Raw genomic sequence first — 24,761 nt, 5'->3', positions numbered from 1 at the left:
CTCCAGCCGGTGTTTCATGATGACAATAACGTGATTGTTACCTTGCGATTCGAGCATTTATTATTTGAAGAATTTCAATAAACCATTATGTTTATTAAAAATGTTTTCCAGCTCGCCGGCAATTTGCATGGCTTCAGCCTTATCAAAATGTACTATTTCAGAGTACTATGTAGCGTTGACAATGAATTCAAATTTGACGATTCTTTTGACGAATACTGTCTAAGATGATTGAAAATGGGAAGTTTATGCTTAACATGTTTGCCGCGCAATCATATTCTTACCAGCAGTAGATGGCAGAGACTATTGTGCTGAACGCAAACAAATGTTTATGCAGTTCCAAACTAACAGTCCTTCTCGCTCTAATTTTTATAGCAGAATGGCACACTTTGACTAACAACTGTTAATTGATTGAGAAATATCACGAAATTTTTCAGTCATAGTGAACCAACTCCTCAAAAATGCTTCATTTGGTTCAGTCAGAGTGGACCTTGCACGTATAGGCAATCAAATAACTGCCTTTTCTGGCATGATACTTGCTGTTTTTTACAACAATCATACGTTAAAGTATTACCAGAGAGCAGCTAACATTTCTGAGAACAATATTGAACGAAAAAATTAAATGCTTTAAAAATTGCAGAGCATTAAACTTTTTGTGGATCTGTCTCGTTCAGTTGCACGATAATGATCTCGCTATCGCTGTTACAGCATCCAAGATTCACGGAGAAATCTTTTACTATTACGGTCATTATTGTTGAAGGCAATATTCGTTGTGCCGGTCGCTACCCAAGTCAGTCGCATCAAGTTTATCCTCGAGTTCGGATGTAATTGGAATAGTCCACAAAATAAAACGGTCGGAAATATAAGTTGATTCAGTTAATAAGATTTACGGTTTTCTATAATTTGTCCGAGTCCGCGCATAGGGCGCAACCACATGTTGAGCAGAACTACAAAACAGTCTTTCAAACTTTTGAATCTATTATCCAAATGCGTATTTGAATTATCTTTACAATTATTACGGCAGCAGTCATACATTTTCGGGACACCTGTTGATATTATTAGTGTCAGAATATCGTTTCGTCATTCCTGATACTTTTAGGGGCAATGATTAATCTATCCAACAAAGTTGTAAATGATGTGACTCTCATGTGGCTTTTATGCTGACAACATTACACTTGCTTGCAACACAATTTGAAAAATAAAAATAACACCTAAACTGACACCCTAATGTTTACACACCCGCCGTTAAATTTCCATCACAACATAAATCATCCCTGCAATTCAATTCAACCTTTCCCGCCGATGTAATACACACGCCTGGAACATGAGAGGACACCCGCGTTGTAATCCACGAGCACGTGTTATCCCTGTCCACGCAAGTGAAGCTCAAGATTTACTTTCTCTTCCCCTCGTTCGCCACCAGTCAACTCAACAGGTTTTCCTCCGATGGGACGGATGTCGTCATCTTCGTCGTGTTTGCACAGCCCCAGTGTTCATTTCGAACACCGAGCGAATGAATTTCGAACATGCCGAAACGCTGAGACCGAAGATTCGCTGCCCCGGAATGAACCCGTTTTGTGTACATTCTGATGAACTCCGGTACGGTACCCGTTCAGGACCGACACAGCATGGCGTGTGGAAAATGGTTGGAATGGTTGGTTGGAAAATGGCTTTCTTTCGATTCTGGCCGGTTTCTAGACACCGCTGTACGCGAGAGCCTCAACTCGCTTACTATCAGTTCACAACGGCTCGTCAACAGTAAAAGAGCGCGCGGAACGTCATCATCCAATCGCGGGTAGAATATTCTGATTTTGAATAGTGTTTTGTGAAGCATCTGGGTGGGATTGAGCCTAGCTGCTCCTGCTCGGGTTGTATCCAACGGGCCAGCTTCAACCAGCTTCGTTGTAAACCTTGCGCTAGAAACCAACGGGTTGTGGAGAAACATTCCTCTCCGACCATCGAATCGATATTGGGATGTGGCGGTTTTGTGGTAATTTCCACACAAAAGGACCCATCGTGATTCCTGTTTTGTTTTGACACTTAAGTGGAGTTGATTCGTCCTCTAGTGCGCTCTAGTGACGATAATCTGTGAAGGATGGTGGTATTGTAATGAGCAAACAGGAATGTATAAATAAGCAGTCGAAAAGATGGAAATCTGTACTCGTGGCTTGAATAAATAGTGAATTAGTTGTCGATTTGGGTGGGGGCCGACCTAAGCTGGGAATTGTTGTTCGGTCAATCCAACGAGTGCCAGAGTTTCGCCAGAGTTGGGTAGGAGAGTGGTACCTGGCTGCAGGAGTGACTTGTGACTTCCGCATATTGCCAGCGTCGGTGAAATCGATACTAGATTAACCCTTGCGCTTAATGGATGTGCCGAGCCCGTGGGAAAGGATTTATTTGTATATGAATAATTAATGAAATTGGCTCAGGTAGGCTGACGTCAGCCATTCGAATCGAAAGTATTCACAATCTGGAATTCCTCGGAAGTGGAGAGAAGGCAAATCAAGTGTTCGTCTGCGAATCGGTGCTTTGGCGTTGGAAGTGAGTTTTGATTATTGGAAAATCGGATGGAAGTGCTTCATTTGTGTTGAAAGTGGTGATAAATGGAAACACGTTACCCGGGATAACAAAGGAAGCGAAAAAAAGGATAATTGATTTACAGAACGAAGCTGTCCATTTAGGAGAGAAATATGTGCTCGTAAAAGGATTACCATCTACGTATAGCAGGGTCGAATGAGAAAGGTAAAATAAAAAGAACGAATGCCACGTTCTGTTTTGAGATATTCCTTCGGTAATATTATTACTCTGATTTCGTGAAAAATGAAAATGTGTCATGAAATATCCAGCGGCAAATTAACGAATTACGCAGAATGAAACGTCTCGTGCCTCTGTTGGAGAAATGAAACTCGGTATCAAATTGTATCTGTCATCGCTGAGATTCATCCTTTGGGGGCTCTCTTGCTAAATTACATTACATTTCATTTGTTACTATACGAATGATGTCCAATTTTGTTCGAAACGATTGGATTCCGAGAGCACAAAAAATTCAATACATCAGATCTCGTGTTTCGTTTGTTGTCGAAATTAAAATAATTTTTAATAGAAAATAGCTTCATGATGCCTTTGAATATGAAATTATTGATCTCAAACATAAAATAGATCTGTATGTTGAGATGATTCAAACTTCCGCAGGTCAGAGTTATTTTAATTAGATTTAAGTTGTGTTCATTCTTGATGTGCTTCGATAAGTTATATTAACACTTTCGTCGCCCAGAGCGAATTGGTCGAGTTTCTTGCGGGGCCCAAATTCAACTCTCGGTGCGCTAGAGAAATAAGCGGGCAACGATCATAATGAATTCGGGTTCGATTCAGGACTACTTTTCTGTTGAATCCGAATGAAATCAACTGACTGCTGATTAGAAAAGTTATAGAAATTTTTCAGCCAATTGTACAGTATTGCCAATGATAATAAAAAAAGGAAATTCAACCGAACGAATTTGCTCTATATATACCGCATTCGATGACGCTGAATAACAGCAATTTTATTGGAAAGTATGGAATATTCTGTTCAATCGATGGCGAAGATTCTGTGAATATATCATATCAAGAGCATATGTCAGTTTTGTGGGAAAATAATCGTCACAAACTATATCACATTTGGCAACTCCGACTTCTCACGTGATTCGTTTCATTATTCTTTACGCTTGGTAGATAAAAAGCTAAAAGAAGGAGCAAGCTGCAAGTTTTTTTTTCTGAGAATGGGAATAACAATAACACAACTCGGATAGGCCCAATTTTTTTTTCTTGCACGCACATGTGTTTTTTTTCTATCCTCAAAATGTTCACCGAGCGGCGTAAAAGTAAATCTGAAAGCGAGGGAAGTAGTGACAGTTAGAAGAGTTAGAAGAAAAGTCTATCTCAAAAATTATCTCATTGAGTTCCGATTCGGATATTCAGGAACTATACGCAAGTGAAGACCCGGACGATATGTTAGATGAACTTACTATAGACGAAATCTATCTTATATATAAAATTCTCGTGTCACGATGTTCGTGATTGAACTCCTCCGGAACGGCTCAAACGATTTTCAAGAAATTATGCACAAAAAACTTGGTAGATGAAAACTTGTTAAATGACATATGGCGCTAAGTTCACATTCATCCTGACATGCGCCAATAACCATAATTCGGCTAAAGCCATGCGTATTGCTGGAAAACTTTTTGAATAAACATAATGAATTATTGAAATCCTTCATATCATACATGCTCAGTTTGCAAGGTGACGATCACGTTATTTTCAAACATTCTAATCAATGTATACAATCAAAGCGTATGTCGTTGAATACATTGCTGGAGTCATGGTAGGCGACTGCACAGTGATGCGAGAAATCGTTGACACCCACCGTTCAAACGACACTCTCCATCTTCTTCTTCAATGGTACTAATGTTTCTAATGTTCCTAACGCTCACCATTTCAACGTAGAATGATTTGCGAACGATATAGAGGTAGAGAGCAAGAGACTGCGATTCTAAACAATCAGAAGCGGTGTGAGGAAAAATACACTCATTTGCCAGACGCTATCATGAGCAACGCCGACACAGCCTTTGATATTGCCAGGTCTAAACACATACATTGTATATTACAAAACGTGGGTACAAAAAAAAAAGAATGAAATGTAGAACGAGCTTCATTACAACGTTACATGTATTCGGTTCCACACCTCATATACCCATTTTTAATTCGGATAATCGACAAAATACGCCCTGAGGAAATCGATCGTGTAATTTCCTCAAAAATTCCAGTCCAGCTTCGTGTTCCATTTCTGTGAAGCGTAAATTGTTATGAAATTTCGAGTGGAATGAACACGCCTCTAAAACAAATAAAATAAATGAAATATGGCTTTTTTGTGTGTTTTGTGTAGCAAAATAATACATGCTCTTCAGGTATCTTGAACAAGAATAGTCTCTGATAATTATTCTATATTTTGAATGATATTTTGGTTGAAATGCAACGAGATCAACAGATAATTGTTAAGTTAGGGGCAGGGCTATGTCTACGGAGTATTGAAACAACATCGAATAAAAGTTTTCATTCAAATTTCAACAACTTAAAATTGCTTTTATTGTTCGATATTGTTACCAGAAACATGGTTAATGACCGTGCGGTAATCTAAAACTTTTATAGCCTTGCATAGCAGATGGAAAGTGTACAATGCATTTTTTCAAAGAATTCACCAACGATACGACCGCAACCTTAGGTGGATGTCCAATATATGAACGACTAAAAACTGATTATGACAGACAATCATTCATAATACATTAACAACGCAAACATTGACATGGAAAATCGTTCGGCAGTGCCATATTCGCCTCAGCTGAGCAAAACATTCAATGCTCATATTAATGTTGAGTTCTGTGGTTCGATGAAGAGCAACAAATACATTTGCAACAACGAAATTTATATTGATATTCTTCATTTAATTTGTCTACTTTACGACAAAAATATATTCCTATTTTCACTTCGGATTCGTTAATGAAATACATCGGGACTGGAATACAAAGAATGGTTTGTGTTTTTTTTTTTCAATTTTTGTCGGTGGCCATCGACTTGGCGCTCTCGGTATGTCAAACCCAAGAGTAACGAACGTTTCACGTATATCTAGATCGTTTAAACGTTTAAACACAATTACAATACATTAGTTATTTTTTATTTAACAACCAACATATTCACTAGATATAATTTTTATGGCAAAATAACGTTTGCCGGGTCAGCTAGTATATAAGTTAACGACGCCACCAATCCAATCTTCCGCGGAAACAACATAATGCTATTCACCCGGGCCACACCAACTCCGGCGTCAGCAAAATAAGCATACGCCAAATATTTGGGGCACGAGGCGCTGACCTGGACACCACGCCACCGGCGACTCGGACGTTGGACTCCGGAAGAGGAGTCAGCAATATAGCAATAGATTTCATTATTAATGTTGAGTACAAATAAATTCATTCTGTCTTAAACTGTAGTTGCGCGTAGTTCGTTCTCCGAAACCTATATATATATATATATATATATATATATATATATATATATATATATATATATATAAATCTCATGTCACGGTGTTTGTTGTCGAACTCCTCCGAAACGGCTCGACCGATTGTGATGAAATTATGCACAAAAAACTTGGTAACCATGAGAATAGGATGTAAACTATATACGATACAGCTGGGATACCAATTACTATATATTAAATACCGATTAGGGTAAAAAACGCGCTTTTAGTATTTTTGTATGAACAATATCGAAATAATTCAACCGTCGTTCGTTTTCCAAACAGAACTATTTTTTTAACGTTGTTGAATGAGTATCCTCAATCAATCGTAAGCCAGGCGCATCGCCGGCGAGCTGAAAGTCTTGAGTGAGCACAATGAATTATTCAAATACTGCAAATCACACTTGGTAGAATCACAAAATCATAATCACGCTGTTGCCATCACATAACAGCGCGTGTGTTCAGTCTGATCGGATTCGGTCTAACCTATTGCTGAATGTATTCGGCTGAGTGGAAGAAATGAGGGGCCCGATTCTCGAATACACTTCACGGTGGAAACGAAATAAACGGCACGCCATTGAACTACGTTTCACGAGTTAGTGAAGTGTCGAAGATAATAATGAGTTTTCAGGCAGAATGAGCACTTTTCAAATAAAAAATCGTTAATGAAAATTAACTTCTTCGTATCGAGCTGGTATTCAATGTGAGTGGAAAACTTTGTTTTCTTCATGTGACATAAGAATCTTATACAAAAATTTCATCTGAAGATAATTTGATATTATAATGATAAGTTTAGTGGGAAACTAATCTCGTATCCAGATGTCGACACCGTACCGTTGTCATCGCGGATACGTTCCATTCCGTTTCCACCGTGAAGTGTATTCGAAGTGTATTCGAGAATCAGGCCCGAGGATTACCCCATACACATTTTTAGTTTGGGTAACCACAAAATACGCCTCGAAGAAATCGATAGTTTAATTTTATCTGAAATTCCAGATCAGTCAACTGATCAACTACTCACCCGTATTCTCGAAACCGATCGAGTCAAAATTACCCTAACGAGGGAATTTTGTATTTTACAATCTGTTCGACTGAAGTCCAATCGAGTTGTGCAAATGTGGCAGCATTGCCACGCAATTCACCATTAACAACATTGAGCTCCGTGTTCCATTTCTGTGAAGCAAAAATGGTAATAGAAAAAACGCTTTTAAAACAAAGATTTCGAACTAACATTAGCTCTACATATTAAATATGTGTACTATGTAAAAAGTAACATATTCTCTGCAAGTAGAGAAAAATCTTATGCTTATTTTATATTATGGCACCAAATGCGAGGAAATTTATAGAAAAAAAGTTACGTTAAGATCAGTTCTAGTTCGGTATTTCATTCAAATTTCAACAATTCTAAATTACTATTGGGTCTGCCAATTTGATAGAGTACATTGCTCCACGAGTATGGATGAATCGCTTTGACGATTTCTTGCATCAAGGCGAAGTTACCACATTTGCATAGATCTATTGAATTTGAGTCGAACGGATTCAAGAAAATCATGTGCCATTACAGAATGCAAAAATCGATTTCGATCGAATCGTGGAATGAAACCAATCGGAGTCCGAAATGTGAATGACTGTTCGATACTGTTACCACAAGCATGGTTCATTGCCCATTGAATGACAATGACGAAACAATGCGGTTCCAAATAGAAAGGCATATCAGCTCCATTGAAGTTGCCTGGCGTATCGTTGGTTTCCCCATTCATGAACATGACCCAGCAGCTATAAATTTAGCCGTCCATCTTGAAACTGACAAGGGCGTACTTTTCACCAACGAGACAGAATTTGAATCCCAATGTTCAAGAATTATTTTTTTCCCAACTTCCATTTTCCGGGAAATGAACGTTAGAAAAATCGAACATTGGCTGAAACCCGCACTTGTTCTTGCAATTACAAACATACTGCGAACTGAAGGTCACTTCAATTAGCTAATATGCGGCATTCATAAATGTAGCAATTTTACATTACGGGACTAACAAGCACAGATGAATGAAAGTCTCTTAGCATAAATCTGAATTAATCCACCTATGGTGAGATGTGACTTTTCTTATTTCATGTAGTTTTAACTTATTACCTACAGACTTTTTCTTTCAAACGAAAGCTATTGCTTTCATTTTCATTGTTGGCCGTGGAGAAATGTCAATGCTTAACAAGTATATGATTATATTCATTTCCCGAAAAATCAAACATTTTCCAAAATCCGCAAAGTACAAATACGCTGCGAAAAATTAATGGCTAGACGGTTGGGAGGTTATTATTCTGTAGAATAGCCCATCTAATCCGGCGGAAGAATATTCACCCAGCAATCTGATTAGAATAATTTTTCCACGTACTGATTTCCTGAACTCCTTTACACACAAAATTCTACGGACCGCCATCACCTAAGGTTATCACGGTCAGGAATGCAATTTTTCGATAATATTTGCTGAATTGATTAATCCTAACAAACATTCACAATTGATAATGCTGTAATATATGACTGGAATGCGCTGCGGGTCAGATGTGTTGGTTTTGATTCAGCAGAAAAAATGTTCTTCTTATTACGGTGCTTCTTGAATCACTTATCAAAGTTCGTTCCCTTTTCGGTCAAAAATTCGTTCACAATGATCGATCGATGTACTGGTGCATCATCGTGGTGCAATTTCCAAGTGTTATCCTGCGACAAATATGGCCGTTTGCGACGAATTTTCTCCGTTAATAAGTTAACTTGTTCTTAATGACGCTGTAAACAGATTAAATTACAGGTCGCGCTCAAAATTGACATTTAGACCACTGACAACAGTACAAACTAAACAAAATTTGGAAAGTGATCAGGAGGAAGATTCAAAACTACAATTCTCAGTATATATTTGACAGAATGTACGTTAAACCAACGATTTCTTTCTCGACTTTTGCTTTCGAAACAATGATACAAATCTAAATTAAGTGAGTGATGAATTCGCTAAAGTTTGAATTCGATGTGGAAGAAGATATGCCAAACGCGAGCACTCAGTTGAGCAAACAATGATGATAGGAAATGATATTGATGCTTCAGTTTGAAGTGGGCACACACTTGTCCCGCATTCAATTATTTACCCACATGGAGACCAAGTACATATAATCTTATCATTGTTTGAATTGTACCGAGAGAAAGAACTTTTCCAAGTTTCTCTCGTGACTCGAATAATACCAGCAGACTTTTCATACTGAATGTGTTTTACTGAATTTTTACTAAATTACTGAATAAAGTTATTGTTTTATAGGGCTCATGTGTTAATTATTTCAATTCAACTTTGAGATGAATAAAATTTTCTTTTATTAGAACATTCGATTTCGATTCCACAAAAGACAAAGTGGATTCACAGTAAAAAAATTGTAAAAAAAAGAGCTTGTAAAAAACACGAATGGTGAATTTTCGAGAAAAGTGATCATATTGTAAATATTATTATATTGATGTACGATATTCTACGTTTTATTCAGTGACACAATAATTGTGAACATCAAGAAAAAAATAGAAAAAGGGTGTTCTTTGTAAACGGACAATTGGATGCTAAAGAGGTTGTAATAAATCTTGATACGTTTTCAACGGATGTGATAACTCTGGCGAGTTACCTTGACAGCCTGTTGCGTAATGAGTTTCAGGGTGCTTAAGAACAATGGGAAAAAAATCTGTGTGTTGATGCCATAAATTCATAGTAAATTTCAGTTAGCTGTACAAATACATTCAATAAATTTTCTATTCTACTCTTTTGAATGTATTCTATACTCTACTATTTTATTGGCAATTTTAGTGAAACTAATCTAGGATTTTGTAAATGTAACCAGTCACTGTAAATTTTTTTTTCGATTAATTTGGTGTGGAATCGCTCTATAATTAATTGTTGGCGCATTCATCGAAACTGCGAACTAGTTAGCATTATTTAATCCTGCTTATTTATAGATTATAGGTTTATTATAGATTATAGATTATGCAAAACTATCACATATAAGTTTCCACGCTTCTAATCCTATATAAATATTGCCTAACGTATCTTCGAATGGATCCTCCCATCCGAAGACGATTGAAAATAAATCATCCTTTTATCGGCCAGGATTTCTACTGTATTTATTACCCATGTTTTTCGGATAGCCGAACAAGCATGCCATCAATAAATCACCGAATGCTCTCACCAGCAATAACGTAATGGGCTCCAGGGCGTGTTCAGGATTTTGTGGTCAACAATTGGGTCTATCGCGTTCAAAAGTACAGCCGCAAGCCGCAAGGTCGAAGCCGATACGGATGAGTGACAATAGATGTAATGCTGAATATGAAATCGGCGCTGTAGAAAAAAAGGACTTCGAAAATGTAGAACAAACATTCGGCTTCGTTCAGGCGGAAGGAAATGTCGATAAAAGATCCTTTTCCGGTGGTTGCGAGCAGTAGTGCCTGAGGGGAGAGGGGCATATTATGCTCATCGATGCGAAAATCACACTAGAAAGGGACGGGATTTCAGCCTAAATAGACCCGATAACCTCAACGGTAGGTACATTGAGATGTTAATGATAGGATGTGATTGGATTTTTCAGACCCACATTATTTGTTCGAAGAGAGATTGGAGCTTCCTCGCAAATTGTTCTCATTATTTTTGCTGTGTAAGTATCCTCTGTTTATATCTCAGAAGTTTTGCCCGATTTCGGTCGATTACACTAGATCGAAATTGTCTGATTGAGAGCAAAGATGGTTTCAGCATCGTCAAACAAGAACACTGTGGACGGAATGAATAATTCATAAGACGTTATAATTATGTCACAATTTCATGGGTGTTTTCCCACGAGAGGCAAAGTTTCACGAATCTGTCAACACCTGGCAGGAAGCACACAGAGTGTTACGAAAACTAAATTGATTAATGTCTATAACTCTCCTTCTATCGGTAGCTTTTATCTATCATCAAATTATCGAACGCTATCCTGTGAGCTCATTCTCTGGTGAGTTTTCGTTCAAAAATGGGCGTGATGGGAAGAGGCAACTTTTAGCAACGTGATGACTTACGATAGAAGTTCCTGTTTTTTTTTTGTTGCAGTGTATCAAAATTGATTGTATTTAGTCTATCCTATTTTATCATCGTAATGGATTCTACTATATGATTAAAATAGACTTTGCAATGCAAAATCACTTAAAAATAATTGATAGAATTCTATGCTTAATCGACAGGATTTCAAATAGCCCAGTTCACAGATCATTTTGCGATATTTTTCAAATCTGCTAGTTACATGTGCGATACCTTATTTATCAAAAACCAAATCTAGATATAATATATTTTTTCAAAAGAGAACAGGGGAATGTTCGAAAATGGTATGGAGTAGTACGAGGTGTGGAAATCTGGGAAATTCTAATTTTAATAAATCACAAGTAAATCAAGTTACTCACAAAACTTTTTATTGGTCTTCACGATAGTCCCCAGAACATCGAATCTAATGATTCTCCCACGCAAGCACCCTTGATAGACTTCCGCAATTAAGCCGTTTAGCACCTAGTTCACAGCTTTTCTTTACAAATTGTTAATAAACATTAAAAATTACTAACTTTTAAGTTTTTCACTACAAAAATGTTATTTAAATCTACTAATTTAGATGTTTCACTGCTATATTCTGTACTAAGCTTTCTCATTGAAAGATGAGAAGCAACAGAATCGTCTTACGTAGTGTACTTTTTAATGTAGAGCCAATTTGAGGCACCAAAGTCCGAAGCAAAAAAAAAGTTCTTTAACGCAACCGAAAACAAATCATATATATTTTTATTTTCTTATTTTATAACTGTCAGCCTCAGTCAATCAGCGTTTTTCTACCAAAAAGCTCAATGTCGGCCCCTAGGGACCGAAGCGGGGCTCAACGTGTTAATGCCCTAATGATATACCTTCTCAACTCAAAATTTCATATTACAATTGATACTTTAGAGCAGGGGTTCTCAAAGTGGTCGAAATCGACCCCTTGGGGTCGATATTGGTTTCCCAGGGGTCGACGAAAACGACAACTGATTTTGGGGGTTGACGGGATCTAAAAATCGACCCCTATTAACACAAATTCATATTTACAACTTTTAAGATGCTGTATAAGTTGTCTTACGTGAACTAACTTGACTGCTATTAGATAAAAAGTATTATTATTGTAATTCGTATTAATTATTATGAATTACAAGGGGCTGTCCATATCAAAATAATAAAAGAAATTCAAGAAAATAATTAAATATTCAAAAAGTAAAAAGCAGTAGGTACTACAATTAATTTGTCCACCTTGTTGATCGTTATACACTCGACAACAAAACTAGAGGAACAGAGTAGAAAGTCAAAATTTTTAGTTGATTTTTGGAATGATGTAACTTTGTAAAAAATCATTGAATGAATATGGGATACACATATTTTTAAACTCTCAACTTTCACGTTTTGATACACTTTTCGTACATATTCTCATCTTGATGTGTGTAAGTGTGGTGGACAAAAATATTGGAAAGGAATAGAAAAATTGATTTTTTTCTATGTTCCCTTAGCTTTTGTAAACAAACAGAATAATGTTCTAACCAAGTCAATAGCAAATTCAGTTAAGCTTATCAGCCCTCATTTGACTCTTAGAATGATCTAGCAAGACCTTTCACAGCAGAGCAATTTTGATGGAATAAAAAATTACCCTTTCGTCTTTGTTGATGATTTTTTTAACAAATAATGATCGCACCGCAAAACGAAACGCGCTTCAAAAAACCGAAATTTTCTACGCCGATTTATAATTAACTAGAAACTTTGACGGATCAGCTAAGAAAATGGAAATTTTTAAAGAAATTTGGCTTAGGGGTCGATGGTATCACTTCATTCTGCAAAAGGGGTCTCTTGCCTAAAATAGTTTGAGAATCCCTGCTTTAGAGTAACCCCTTGGTTTCACTATCATTTTATATGAAAATTACATTTGAATTAAAACATAGTTGAAATAAATCTAACAGCACTATTCATTATCGTTTGTGTTTGATGTTCGCCTAGCGTGAGCATGTAGAATTTCACTGTTCATCAATACTTAAATTTGATGTCGATGTGTCGTGTGTCCTGGCAATTCATCAACTCGCGGTTAAAATAAGCCTCACGTTACTCCTGCAGTGGCCACAAGCGAGTTCAGAGATATGTTGTAGTAAAACATGCGAAGAAGTTGATTGAAATGACGATTCTTTTGAAACTTGAGGAAAGGAAGAGAAAAACTGATTTAAAACGGATTTTTGTTTATAAATAAAGGTGTCACATCAAATTGCATCACGGAAAAAACGCTGTAGAAATTCGCTCAGTAGATCGATTCTTTTGAAAATTTTAGACAGTAAAATAAAAACTATTAAACAACTTTTGGCATTTTCTTTTTATTCATACTTCGAGCCCAAGCCCGTATGCTCGCACCTTCCTCTTTACCTCGTCCATAAGGTACAACGTCAGGTTGTAGTTTTTTTTAACAGAAATCCATTTTCTCTTGAAGTCCGCCTCCGATTTGACAACTTTTGGGTTCTTCCGGAGGGCCTGCTTCATAATCGCCCAATATTTCTCTATTGGGCGAAGCTCCGGCGCGTTGGGCGGGTTCATTTCCTTTGGCACGATGGTGACTCCGTTGGCTTCGTACCACTCCAACACGTCCTTTGAATAGTGGCACGAAGCGAGATCCGGCCAGAAGATGGTCGGGCCCTCGTACTTCTTCAATAGTGGTAGTAAGCGCTTCTGTAGGCACTCCTTAAAGTAAATCTGCCCGTTTACCGTGCCGGTCATCACGAAGGGGGCGCTCCGCTTTCCGCAAGAGCAGATCGCTTGCCACACCATGTACTTTTTGACAAACTTGGATAGTTTCTGCTTGCGAATCTCCTCCGGAACGCTGAATTTGTCCTCTGCGGAGAAGAACAACAGGCCCGGCAGCTGACGAAGGTCCGCTTTGACGTAGGTTTCGTCGTCCATTACCAGGCAATGCGGCTTCGTCAGCATTTCGGTGTACAGCTTCCGGGCTCGCGTCTTCCCCACCATGTTTTGCCTTTCGTCGCGGTTAGGAGCCTTCTGAACCTTGTATGTACGCAGGCCCTCCCGATGCTTGGTCCGCTGGACGAATGAACTTGACAAATTCAACTTATTGGCGACATCCCGGACCGAACTTCTCGGATCACATCTAAACTGCTTAACTACGCGCTTGTGATCTTTTTCACTGACGGAGCATCCATTTTTGCCGTTCTTCACCTTCCGGTCGATGGTTAGGTTCTCGAAGTATCGTTTTAGTACTCTGCTGACCGGATTCTCGAAATGAGTGCACAGGATTAATTCACGAAGCTCTTTTTCGTTCGACGACATTTTTCCAAATTTTAAATTCAAAAAAAAATTGACAGTGAAGCATGACCAACGTGATCTATACACTCTTATCTGATTATAAGACAAAGCTGAAGATATAATTCCTAAAAATTAAATTTCTACAGCGTTTTTTCCGTGATGCAATTTGATGTGACACACCCTTTAGTGTCTGAAGTTTGATTCCTATTCGCTTCAATTGAAATACGTTTTTATTCGATAATTTTTTTATATTTCAATCAAATAGGTACCATAGAAGAAAGCTTAAGAGCATATTGAACTACTTCATTCAAAATATCAGCCAAATAATACCTGTGCATGAAGTTTTGAACTGTTTTCTGCATCAAATGCCTTAAGTGTCCGGAATGTAATTCAGAACGGTATATCGACGAATAATATATTAGGTTGGGGAAAAAGAAATCAATTATTTTTGGGTGAAATTCAATACTATTTGTAAAATACTTCGGATTATCCGATTTGGGTCAAATATGCACCGTTTTGTTGTGAAATTTTTTGCCATTCTAAAGGTAGCTTCATAATGTCTCTACCATAGAGAGATTGGTCCTAATTGGCGAAAATCTCTAGCAATAGACTTTTAAAACCTTCTCTCGATCCCAATTTCTTATTACTCTTGAAATTTTGCAATGCGAGAAAAGGTGGTAATCGCTTTGTGTCAGCTCCGTACTATATGGTGGATGCATTAAAACATCCCCATCAAGCCCTCGGGATTGTGTGGCCTTGCGTTGAATACAACACCTCTTCTGTTCGCCAATTCTGGACGTTTCTGGTCAATCGCTAGCTTCAAACGGATTATTTGTTGATAGTAGAGATCCTAGTTTAGTAAAAAAAAATTAAAATATAAAAAAAATAAAATTTAAAAATTATATACAAGAAGCAGAAAACATGAATTAATTATTTTTATTCAAGGTTGAAAACCTTAAAACTGTCTTCAGAGTTGAGGGCTTACTCGCTCACTAAATTTACCACACAACAATGGTGATCAGGGTTGCCAAATATTATTTTTAAAAATCAGGAAGAATGGAAATAAAGATCTGGAAAAATTAGGATAGCTCGAAATGGGTTGTCCGGAAAGATCGTGCTGATTTTTGGTAAAACAAAAGCATATTTTTTTAGGCAGACTCACACATGTTCAAATACAAAAATACATGTTCATTTCGATAAAATCGTATAAATTGGTCGAATCACAACATCAAGAAGGTTGTAATGTATGCGTTTACACTGTGTTTGCATCAAAACAGCCACTTCACAGAATAAAAATGTCATTATTTTGACCGCATATTCCTTAGCAAAATGCTAAGAACCAAGCATCAATGGGACATATTATTTTCAAACTGAGTTTTCCAACAGAAGAACAATGTTTCGCATGGAATCAAGTACCAAAATCGACTAAGAAGAGATTTATGATGTTTAAGAATCACATTAGAGCCTTTAAAAATACGATATGTTTTCTAAACTAATAAAAAACTAACTCGTGTTACCATAACAGGTACTATTGCGATGATAGGTACTTCTACCCTACATTGACTTTAATTCAAGAAGTTTCTGTTGAGTAATATTATACTCTGGAACGTATCCCTTCAATAATAACTTTGCGGCTACTCGTACATACATATCATACAAATTAATGTTGTTTAATCATCTTAATCTCATTATTATCTCCTAAATTTGTCAAATATTCTGGTTTCATGAAATTATATTGCACTGTTTTGAAAAATCGAAATATTTATGCGTAGTGGAAATGATTCGGCGATTTCAAAAGCTTAAAGCTTATTCATTCGATTTACAACGAACATACATATTGATAAAGAAAAAAATTTTACTACAGCATAATATCAGGAGAATTTGATTTAATGTAAGCATTATACGAGTACATGAGCAGACCGAAGAGCTATAATGACAGTTTTCATTTTCAACCAGATAAACTTCAACAGAGATCCTTGTATATTTTATACTAATAATTTTCATTCTGATAAAATAAAAAGTATAAAAACCAGTACAAATCTGGATCATTTCTGAAAAATCAGGAAGGTTGGCATCTCTGGTGGTGATTTATGGGGCAGTGCAGTAGGATTTTTTAGGCATCTGAAGAAATACATAACAGAAAATACAAAAAATAAATTGGACAATTGGTAATTGGACAAGGAGAACACTGCACATAGCTTACCTCGAATGAGAGCATCTTCAAACGCTGCATTGAGAAGTCATTTCAACTATTTGGGAGAAGATCCTCCAAATTACCGAATTGCACCCTTTTTGGGACTATTTAGGAGTTCTTCAAATGGAAACAACCATGCACAAAATCTTATTAGATTATATAAAATATCTTGCGATGAATCTTCCGAGATTTTCAGAGCGTCGATGAGCACTTCAGTATCCAAATCTTAATTTTAATTATGTATGAAAGAAGTTAATGAACTGTTTTGTTTGTGATTTATCTCGTGTTAATGAGGCCGGATACCTGATGATTACCAGATATCCGTTTCAACTCTAGTAAACACATTATCTTCGAGTGGGAAAGCAAATTGGAAAAATATGTTTTCGTTGCTTCCAGTCCATTGTTTGACCTATTGCGGATAGTGATAACAATAACCGGATTGTTTGTGAAAGTTGAAAAATGTAGTTTCGGGATTTTTTTCTGATTGAAGTATGATTAAAAATGAACTTTGATGGAACTTAGGTTGAATCCCAACAGAAAATATGAGAAATTACGCGAATAACTGTGAAGCTGCCTATGTTTGTTGGGTCCCAGGTTGTTTTTGATACCATTGTTACCGTTAAACGAAAGAGCGGTTCAAAAGGTTCAAAAGGTGATTGATTTGCCTGATTTGCCTAGGTGACGGTTAGCGTCTGAGCTGTTCATAAAATTGAACTGTGATGCCCGTCTCTACATCATGGTTTGGTTCCCTAATTCATTTTTTCTTGTGGACAATTTGATGCGAAGCATATTAAAAATTTTCCAACATTGGCATATAGTAAATACTTATCAGAAGCAAATAAGGAGATGACGCGGAAGATTGCTACACTCTGTTATTTCCAAAGTTTAGACAAGAGCCAGGTTTAAAGGGCGTTAATACAAATTTTATCATCTCTATCATGTACGATATTTTGAGAACGTTGGTAATGTCGAAAATTTCGCAAAGAAAAAACTAACCAGGCTGGCGAATGTGAGGTTCGAACTCATGAATACCAATTCTCGATATTTTGTCAAGAAGTACTAATGGTTTTATTTTGCCAGCTACATTTCCCCAAATACACTTGTCTATTTCTCTTTCTCCTACATGTAAATAAGCTGCACCTAATGGCACTACAGAATCTACGCAAACTTCATAAGGAAGCACTCACGGTCTTAACATATCTAATTTGCATCACCTGGCGATATAATTATTATGACCTACCACAAGCAATGTTTCAGACCAGTATAATATCCTCGAGGCAAGCTGGCTATTTAAACTTAAGTTTAGCAATGCACTGTAATATGATGGCTTCTCATCTTATTCAGATTGATTAAATAAATGAAAGACGGTGTTATTAATGAAGATTTTTATGTACATTTATGAACATCAATATAAGAAAACCGGAAAATATCGAGTTTATCGTGTTAATGTTGGAATTGACAGTTTACAATTGAAAAAAAGATAGGTTCCGGATTCTTTTCACCACTACAACTCTTCAGCCCGTTTGAAGTTCAGTTCAGTTCATACAACAAACGATTTTTTCTAGGGCCACCATTTGAAGTTTTTAATGAGATAAATTTACGGATTTCTTAACAGTTAGGAAAACTCGGTTCAAAATCAATTGTCCGCAAAGTTCTACGTCAAGTTTCCGGCTTCTAGGCACAGTCCCTTTTCCTTTTTTAGTTTATTATGTGTTATTATTACAAAATGTTTGTAATCCTTTCTTTCAATACCTTGTTGCGAACGAGATGATCTTCTGTACCGGTTATTGGGGAACATAAAATTATGAGATGATAAGTCTTAAAGAATCTTCGATTATGAATTCTATTTATAAAATCTGCATCTTAAAGATTATATTGTTTGATACTTTTTTTGAGAAAAAAACATAACCAATCTTCGGCTGGCAGAATCTTTTACCTATTTCCAAACATAGCTAATTTATGCTCGGTGCTGCAAAATAAAAAAAAACTCGCGAAATTACATTATCTAAAGTACATAAAACTTCATCGTGGCGCACAAAAAAAAAATAAAATGGAAAAACATTGATTTTTATGCCTGTTATTTTTTACCACAAATAGCTTATGTTTATCATCTGCAGATATAAAGCATAGTTCATCTTAAATCTGGACGCATTAAAACGGGTCTATCTCGGAGCTATGTGAACGAAATAAAAATGTTATGTACTCAAAATGTAGGTCTTTTATTGCACTTTAAAGGAAAAATAACAAAAAAATTATTCCGATGTGGCTGTGATGAAATCTAGAACTTTTCGGCGAATACCACTCATCATAGTTTGGACACCCCGGGAGGCGATCTGGCGTAGTGGTAACATCCATGCCTCTCACGCTGAAGGTCACGAGTTCAATTCTCACTCCCGACATTCTTCCAAAAATGGAAGTAAAAGTGACGAACCAGCCAAATGAGCCAAATGAAAATCACTATAATACAGATAAAAAAAAAAAAAAAAGTTTGGACACCCTGTTCGCTGACCTCAGCGGCCATTTTGATCTACCATCTCTTCATCTCTGTTGCATCCCGAGTCGTCCTACCATTCTTCTTCATCTTCTGCTTGACAATTGTCCAATATTTTTCGATAGGGCGGAATTGAGGGCAGTTGGGTGGGTTGATGTCCTTTTCGACAAAATCCACCCCGTTGTCTCGATACCACTGTAGTACCTCTTTGCTGTAGTGGCAGCTTTCCAAATCTGGCCAAAACTTTACTGGTCCTTTGTGAGATCTAATGTACGGAAGAATACGTTTTCTCAGGCACTCCTCCTTGTACAAACTTATCGGCAAAAACGAATTTGAACTTACCGGGGACATCACCCCGACCAGTGGCTTTATAAAATTTTGGCCTGGAAGCTGCCCAAGATCCATCTTCACGTACGTTTCGTCATCCATGAGGATGCATCCGTCGTACTTCGTTAGAACCTTGTTGTATAACTTCCGGGCACGTCCTTTGGCTACTACATTCTGCTTCAATGTCCGATTTGGTTGCTTACTGGCCCGATAAGATCGTTTTCCTTCGCGCAGGCGAATCTTTCTGACGGTGCACCGGTCGGCATTGAATTTCTTGGCGATGTCATAGTCCGACTGCCCTGGGTTTGCCTTGATCATTCTCAACACCTTCAAATGCAGTTTCCGATCCTTATTTCCACTGTGACGCTTGGTATGAACCTGCCGATCGATAGTATGCATCTCACGGATACGTTTGAGAACGCTGCACATGGCCAAATCGGCCATTTTCAACGATTTCGCGATTTTTGAACCTGACCACGTCGGGTTTTTGACGTGGGTGTCCAAAATTAATTTTCGTTTCGCGGCTTCCATCACGTGTAACTTTTTTTGAAATAAAACGAATCGTAATGAAATTTTCAGCACTGATAGAGGAAAAATTCCAAAACAAAGTGCTGTAAAAACATTATAGATACGACCACTAGGAGCGCTGTGGTATAATATACAGTGCGTCCAGATTTAAGATGAACTATGCTTTATACAGCCATTCCATGCCAAACCGATATAGTGGTTTTCAGATTTTCGTGGAAAGTGGTATACTTGTTGTTTATCGCAAAATATTAGACCCGCATTTTTTATTTTTTTATTAGAGTGCTCATTTCCATTTCAGGGTGTTTCACAAATTAACTTTTTTCCCTTTTTTTTTTCCGAATATGACTTTTCAAAAATTCATTACTTTTGAAATACTTGACCGATTCGGATAATCGATATACCAAATTAAGGACAATTATTAGGTATCGGTAAGTTTCTTCGGTTTTACAACAGATGGCGTAACTTGATTATTATTCCAGTGAATCAAATTTCCAGACATTCGTAGGAAAGCTACTGTCATTGCGCGTCTTTTTCAATGTATTTCAAAAAGTTGAAGCATAGTATATGTCAAAAAGTTGAACATAGTTTTTTTTTCCACTTCGAAAATGTCGACTTTCGTACCAACGAGAGTGTTTTTGCGGGGAGTGTTTCTTCATTACTTAATATGAAGAAAAAAGGTGCGGGATCAAAGGGATCCGTGCATTGCCAGAAAAATGGGAAAAAGTTGTGACTAGCGATGGACAATACTTTGAATATTAAATTTGTAACCATTTTTGCAGAATAAAGCATAATTTTTTTTAAAAAACGACGAAACTTACTGGTACTCCTATTAGCTAATCTTTGTATAAGGAAATCTACACTTGCAAAATATTTGGATTTAGTGTTCGTAATTATTGATTGTATTTGTTTTTTGTTGTTTTCATGGCTTTGGACTAGAGGGAGCTATATTTCTATATTTTTTTCTGAAAGCCGAGGTTTTTACATAACATATCCAAAAATTAGCTGTGTGATTTTTGTCGCTTTTATGTTACGATTTTTCAAAGTCAACCGATGGTCCGAAAAAATCATTTTTTGCTTTTTCGTCCAAAAATGTATTTTTCAGAAATTCATAAGTTTTGATCCACTGGACCGATTCAGAAAATCAACACGTAAAATTGAAGCCAATGAGCTAGTCTTTTTTGAAAAAAAGATTACTTTCGCGAAAAAATGGATTCTAGTCGCATGGATATAGTCGAGTTGCATAGGAATATTGATCGAAGACTGAAAACAAGTTTTTTGAAAAATCATAACTGAAAAACGAAAAAAGACACATCTTTGATTTTTGGATATGTTATGAAGAAAAACCTAAGCTTTCAAGAAAAATATAAAAAGAAATATGAAGAAGAGAAGACCATTGGCTTCAATTTGATATGTCAATCAACTGAATCGGTCCAGTAGTTCAAAAGTTATGATTTTTTCAAAAGATTATTTTTGGACAAAGGCGAAAATTTGATTTTTGACCATCGGTTAACTTTGAAAATTCATAACTTGAAAAGGAAAAAAATCACATCTTTGATTTTTGGATAAGTTATGTAAAAAATCCTCAGCTTTCAAGAAAAAATATAGCACTCTCTAGTCCAAAGCCATAAAAACATCAAAAATTGTAATGGGATGGTATCTAGGACACGACGCATATTTTCGACGTTGAACTACGCAATTATATTATGCAATCCACTTGTTCACCACTTCGAATATTATTTTATAATGCATCGAAGTTTTTGTAATAGATTATGTTCTTCGTTACAAATAAATTTGATGAACGTCCTTTTACGTAGTTCTCGAACCGCGAAACTTCATTCACCTCTAGTATCTGAAATGACGATTTTCCCAGGTTTCTCATTTTAAAAGTACGTTTCAGGGAAACATATTCCGGTCTGCACAACGACAAGCGAGCACAAAAATACTCAACATCAAAAAATACCCCCGACTTGCATGTATTTGCAAAGCGGATTCCCCCAGGCACATCGATTTCGAAGTCCGTGTTGGGGAAACCGTAAATCAGGCCTATCAAAACTTGGCAGTTAGGGCTTTTAGATAACGCTGGACATTTTACAGTTATTCAATTGTTCATCTCATGAAAAATAACATTTCATTAATTGTGATAGACGCATAGAAATTTTTACTATCAATTGATGCAAACATCTTTCCGATCTGTTATGAAATGTTCGAGTTATAAGCATTCGAAATACGAGTAGGGCTAGCACACAAATCGGCAGAACAAATGTATGGGAAAAAAGGAAGTGTTTCCAGTTTTCATGAATTTAAACCTTTCAGAGAATAGCGAATTATAATGTATAGCATATCAAACAAATTATTAGAGAATTTCCGATTCGATTGGTGTGTAAATCATGAGAATTCGTTCACAGTGAAAATAGTTATTGACGTTAACTTTATTTAAAAAAAAGTGACCCGTTTTCTGATTTGGCATCCTTCCTGTAAGACGTAGTTCTTCGTCAAAAACAAATGCAATTAATAATAACGAAAACAAAATTCAAATTTTTGACAAACTAAATATTTTTCCAAAAAAAGACTAAATAATTGTCTTTAATTTGCTATATCGATCATCTAAATCGGACGAGTAGTCCAAAAGTTATAAATTTTCAAAAGAGGCATTTTTGGGAAAAAGGCGAAAAAATTGAATTCTTCGGACCACCCTAAAATGGAAATTCTTCTTCTTCAATGGCACTAACGTTCCTAGAGGAACTTCGCCGTCTCAACGTAGTATTACTTGCGTCATTTTTATTAGTACTTAGTTGAGATTTCTATGCCAAATAACACGCCTTGAATGCATTCTGAGTGGCAAGCTCTAGAATACGCGTGATCACAGTGCAAATCGGAGGAAATTTCTTTGACGAAAAATTCCCCCGACCAGAACGGGAATCGAACCCGAACACCCGGCATGTTAGTTATGACGCTAACCACTCGGCCACGGGAGCACTAAAAAAATGGAAATGGGCACCTTAATGAAAAAATAATAAAATATGGGTCGAATATTTTGCGATAAATCTACCACTTTTCTTGAAAATCTGAGAACGGTTTGACATGGAATGGTTGCATAGGTAATATTTTGGGAATGACTTACGAGTATATTTTTTCAACTTAGATATTTGCAACACGCCAGCATGACGAAGCTCTGATGGGTAGCGCTAGTGTAGTAAAATTCATTCCATTGAGCAGTTTAACTACTTTTTACTTGGGTCATGATTTTAAGTTTTAGTTTGGGGAACCATCTATCCACAGACAAGCCGTAGATAGAAGGATGAATAATTTATGTTGGAAATATGATAAGAACTTTTCTTCCGACAGCTACGTAATGTGCCTTCTGGTGTAATATTTGCCTCGGTTTGATGGTGACACGTCTCGAGGGCAATTCGGTGTTGAATTTCAAATTTAGGTTGCAAAATCGGTAAGACGCAACTGGTGGTTCCCAGTTTCGGAAGAGAAATGATGAAAATTAATAATAAAATCATTCTACGCAGGAACGGCTGCCTCTGGAGTCAAACGTCCAAACTTTGCACCATTAAATTTATTGATTCGTGTAAGATGTGGCCTTGTCGGCGGAACTGATTCGGCAGTTAATCATGTGCTGCAATTGGCCCAAGCGACCAAGTTCAGACTCAACTTTTGGGTAATTAATAGGTTTCTGGTGAAGGTACGAATCGTTTCACGTCCCGCACCTCCCACGTAAAAAGAAACGTTGGAATCAGAACATTTGATCGGATTCAAACAAGTAACGAGTTGGAATTATTGTTGAATTCGTTTTTGACAGGATTCATGATCCATTAACGAGAATGAAATATATTTCAGCAAGAAATCGAAAAACAATCGCACCAGATTCGGTGTGAAATGTTGGGTTTGATATAATTCATCGTAAGCAATGTTCACTTTTCAATTTATCGGCGTATTTGAGTATAGATAAACCAAAAGTTGCAGTATTAAAGTAGAAATTCCGGTTATTCTCAAGTGAACAGCGACAGAATAACGACGTGTCTTGGTTTTAGCAAACAACAGAAACCTGTGAACTTCAGGTAGCATTCAGATGGAATCAGTCCGATGCACAAAGTGCAAAAAAAGAACCTCTCAACTCTCTTGTACAAAGTTGTAGAAAGAATAATTAAATTACAAAGTTGGCAATAAGTTTATGTTCTCTGTTTTACCGAGTTCAGTTTGAATTCTGTGCATTGGATGTTTATCGTGATTGATGTCCTCTTTCTGCTTACACAACTTTCATGCTCCAACGGTGTCGGGAGAGAGCATTCGCAGAACACAACACTAGCGCAGTCTAGAGCATCCTTGGGGGCATCAAAACCGGTGCAAATTGATTGGAGGAAGCGCCCGGCCACGGATCCATCTGCCAGTTCACGGCCAGATGATAGTTTCACGGAGCTTAGGGAAAGTTGTAAAAGTGAGTTATGTGGACATGACACCGGCAGCTCGGATGAAATGAACAAAATAAAAATCCCACCGAAGCGCATCGGTTGACTTTCAATCAAATCATCCAACCGGGATCCGGTTTCGGATCCCAGTGTAAAATAAATTGAATTGGTAAGTTATTTTTCCGCTCCATAGCTGCATTCACAGATCGATCGATTGCATTGGGTAGTTTTGCACCATGTGAGCAGTGAAGTACAAGTGCAAGTTTACAACTTTTTCCATCAAGAGAATTCGGCCATCGTCCACACGACAGGAGGGGAGCAATATCAATTAATATTCATCGATAAAAAGTGTTTATTTGGCCGAAGCACGAGAGTGTTGGGAATCGTTTTTTTTTCAAACATTTTTTTGTTTCAT

The 24,761-nt window shown here is 37.0% G+C and overlaps 2 protein-coding genes across 25 annotated transcripts in view; one reads left to right on the top strand and one right to left on the bottom strand.

The window, feature by feature from the left end:
• The first annotated feature begins 1,748 nt into the window (after positions 1-1,748).
• The window catches only part of LOC129771300 (potassium voltage-gated channel subfamily KQT member 1), a 1,095,885-nt gene continuing 1,072,872 nt past the window's right edge, over positions 1,749-24,761 (top strand). For 10 of the 24 annotated variants that reach the window (XM_055774811.1, XM_055774805.1, XM_055774803.1 and 7 more), the window contains exon 1: positions 1,752-2,739. The gene's annotated coding sequence lies outside the window, so the exon portion shown is untranslated. Of the gene's footprint in view, positions 2,740-24,761 lie in introns of all 24 variants that reach the window. The other 14 variants (XM_055774799.1, XM_055774798.1, XM_055774797.1 and 11 more) reach the window with 7 other exon arrangements.
• The window catches only part of LOC129767080 (uncharacterized), a 38,871-nt gene continuing 17,949 nt past the window's right edge, over positions 3,840-24,761 (bottom strand). Inside the window, exons 5-6 of the mRNA XM_055767698.1 lie at positions 19,419-19,873; positions 3,840-3,863 (exon numbers count right to left, since the gene is read on the bottom strand). Of these exons, the coding sequence (XP_055623673.1) occupies positions 3,840-3,863; positions 19,419-19,873 (479 nt within the window). The remainder of the gene's footprint in view (positions 3,864-19,418; positions 19,874-24,761) is intronic.

The sequence above is a fragment of the Toxorhynchites rutilus genome, chromosome 2, assembly GCF_029784135.1.
Source record: "Toxorhynchites rutilus septentrionalis strain SRP chromosome 2, ASM2978413v1, whole genome shotgun sequence".
Classification (NCBI taxonomy): Eukaryota; Metazoa; Arthropoda; class Insecta; order Diptera; family Culicidae; genus Toxorhynchites; species Toxorhynchites rutilus.
Note: the sequence above shows the minus strand (reverse complement) of the source record. Positions and strands in the feature narration are given on the sequence as shown.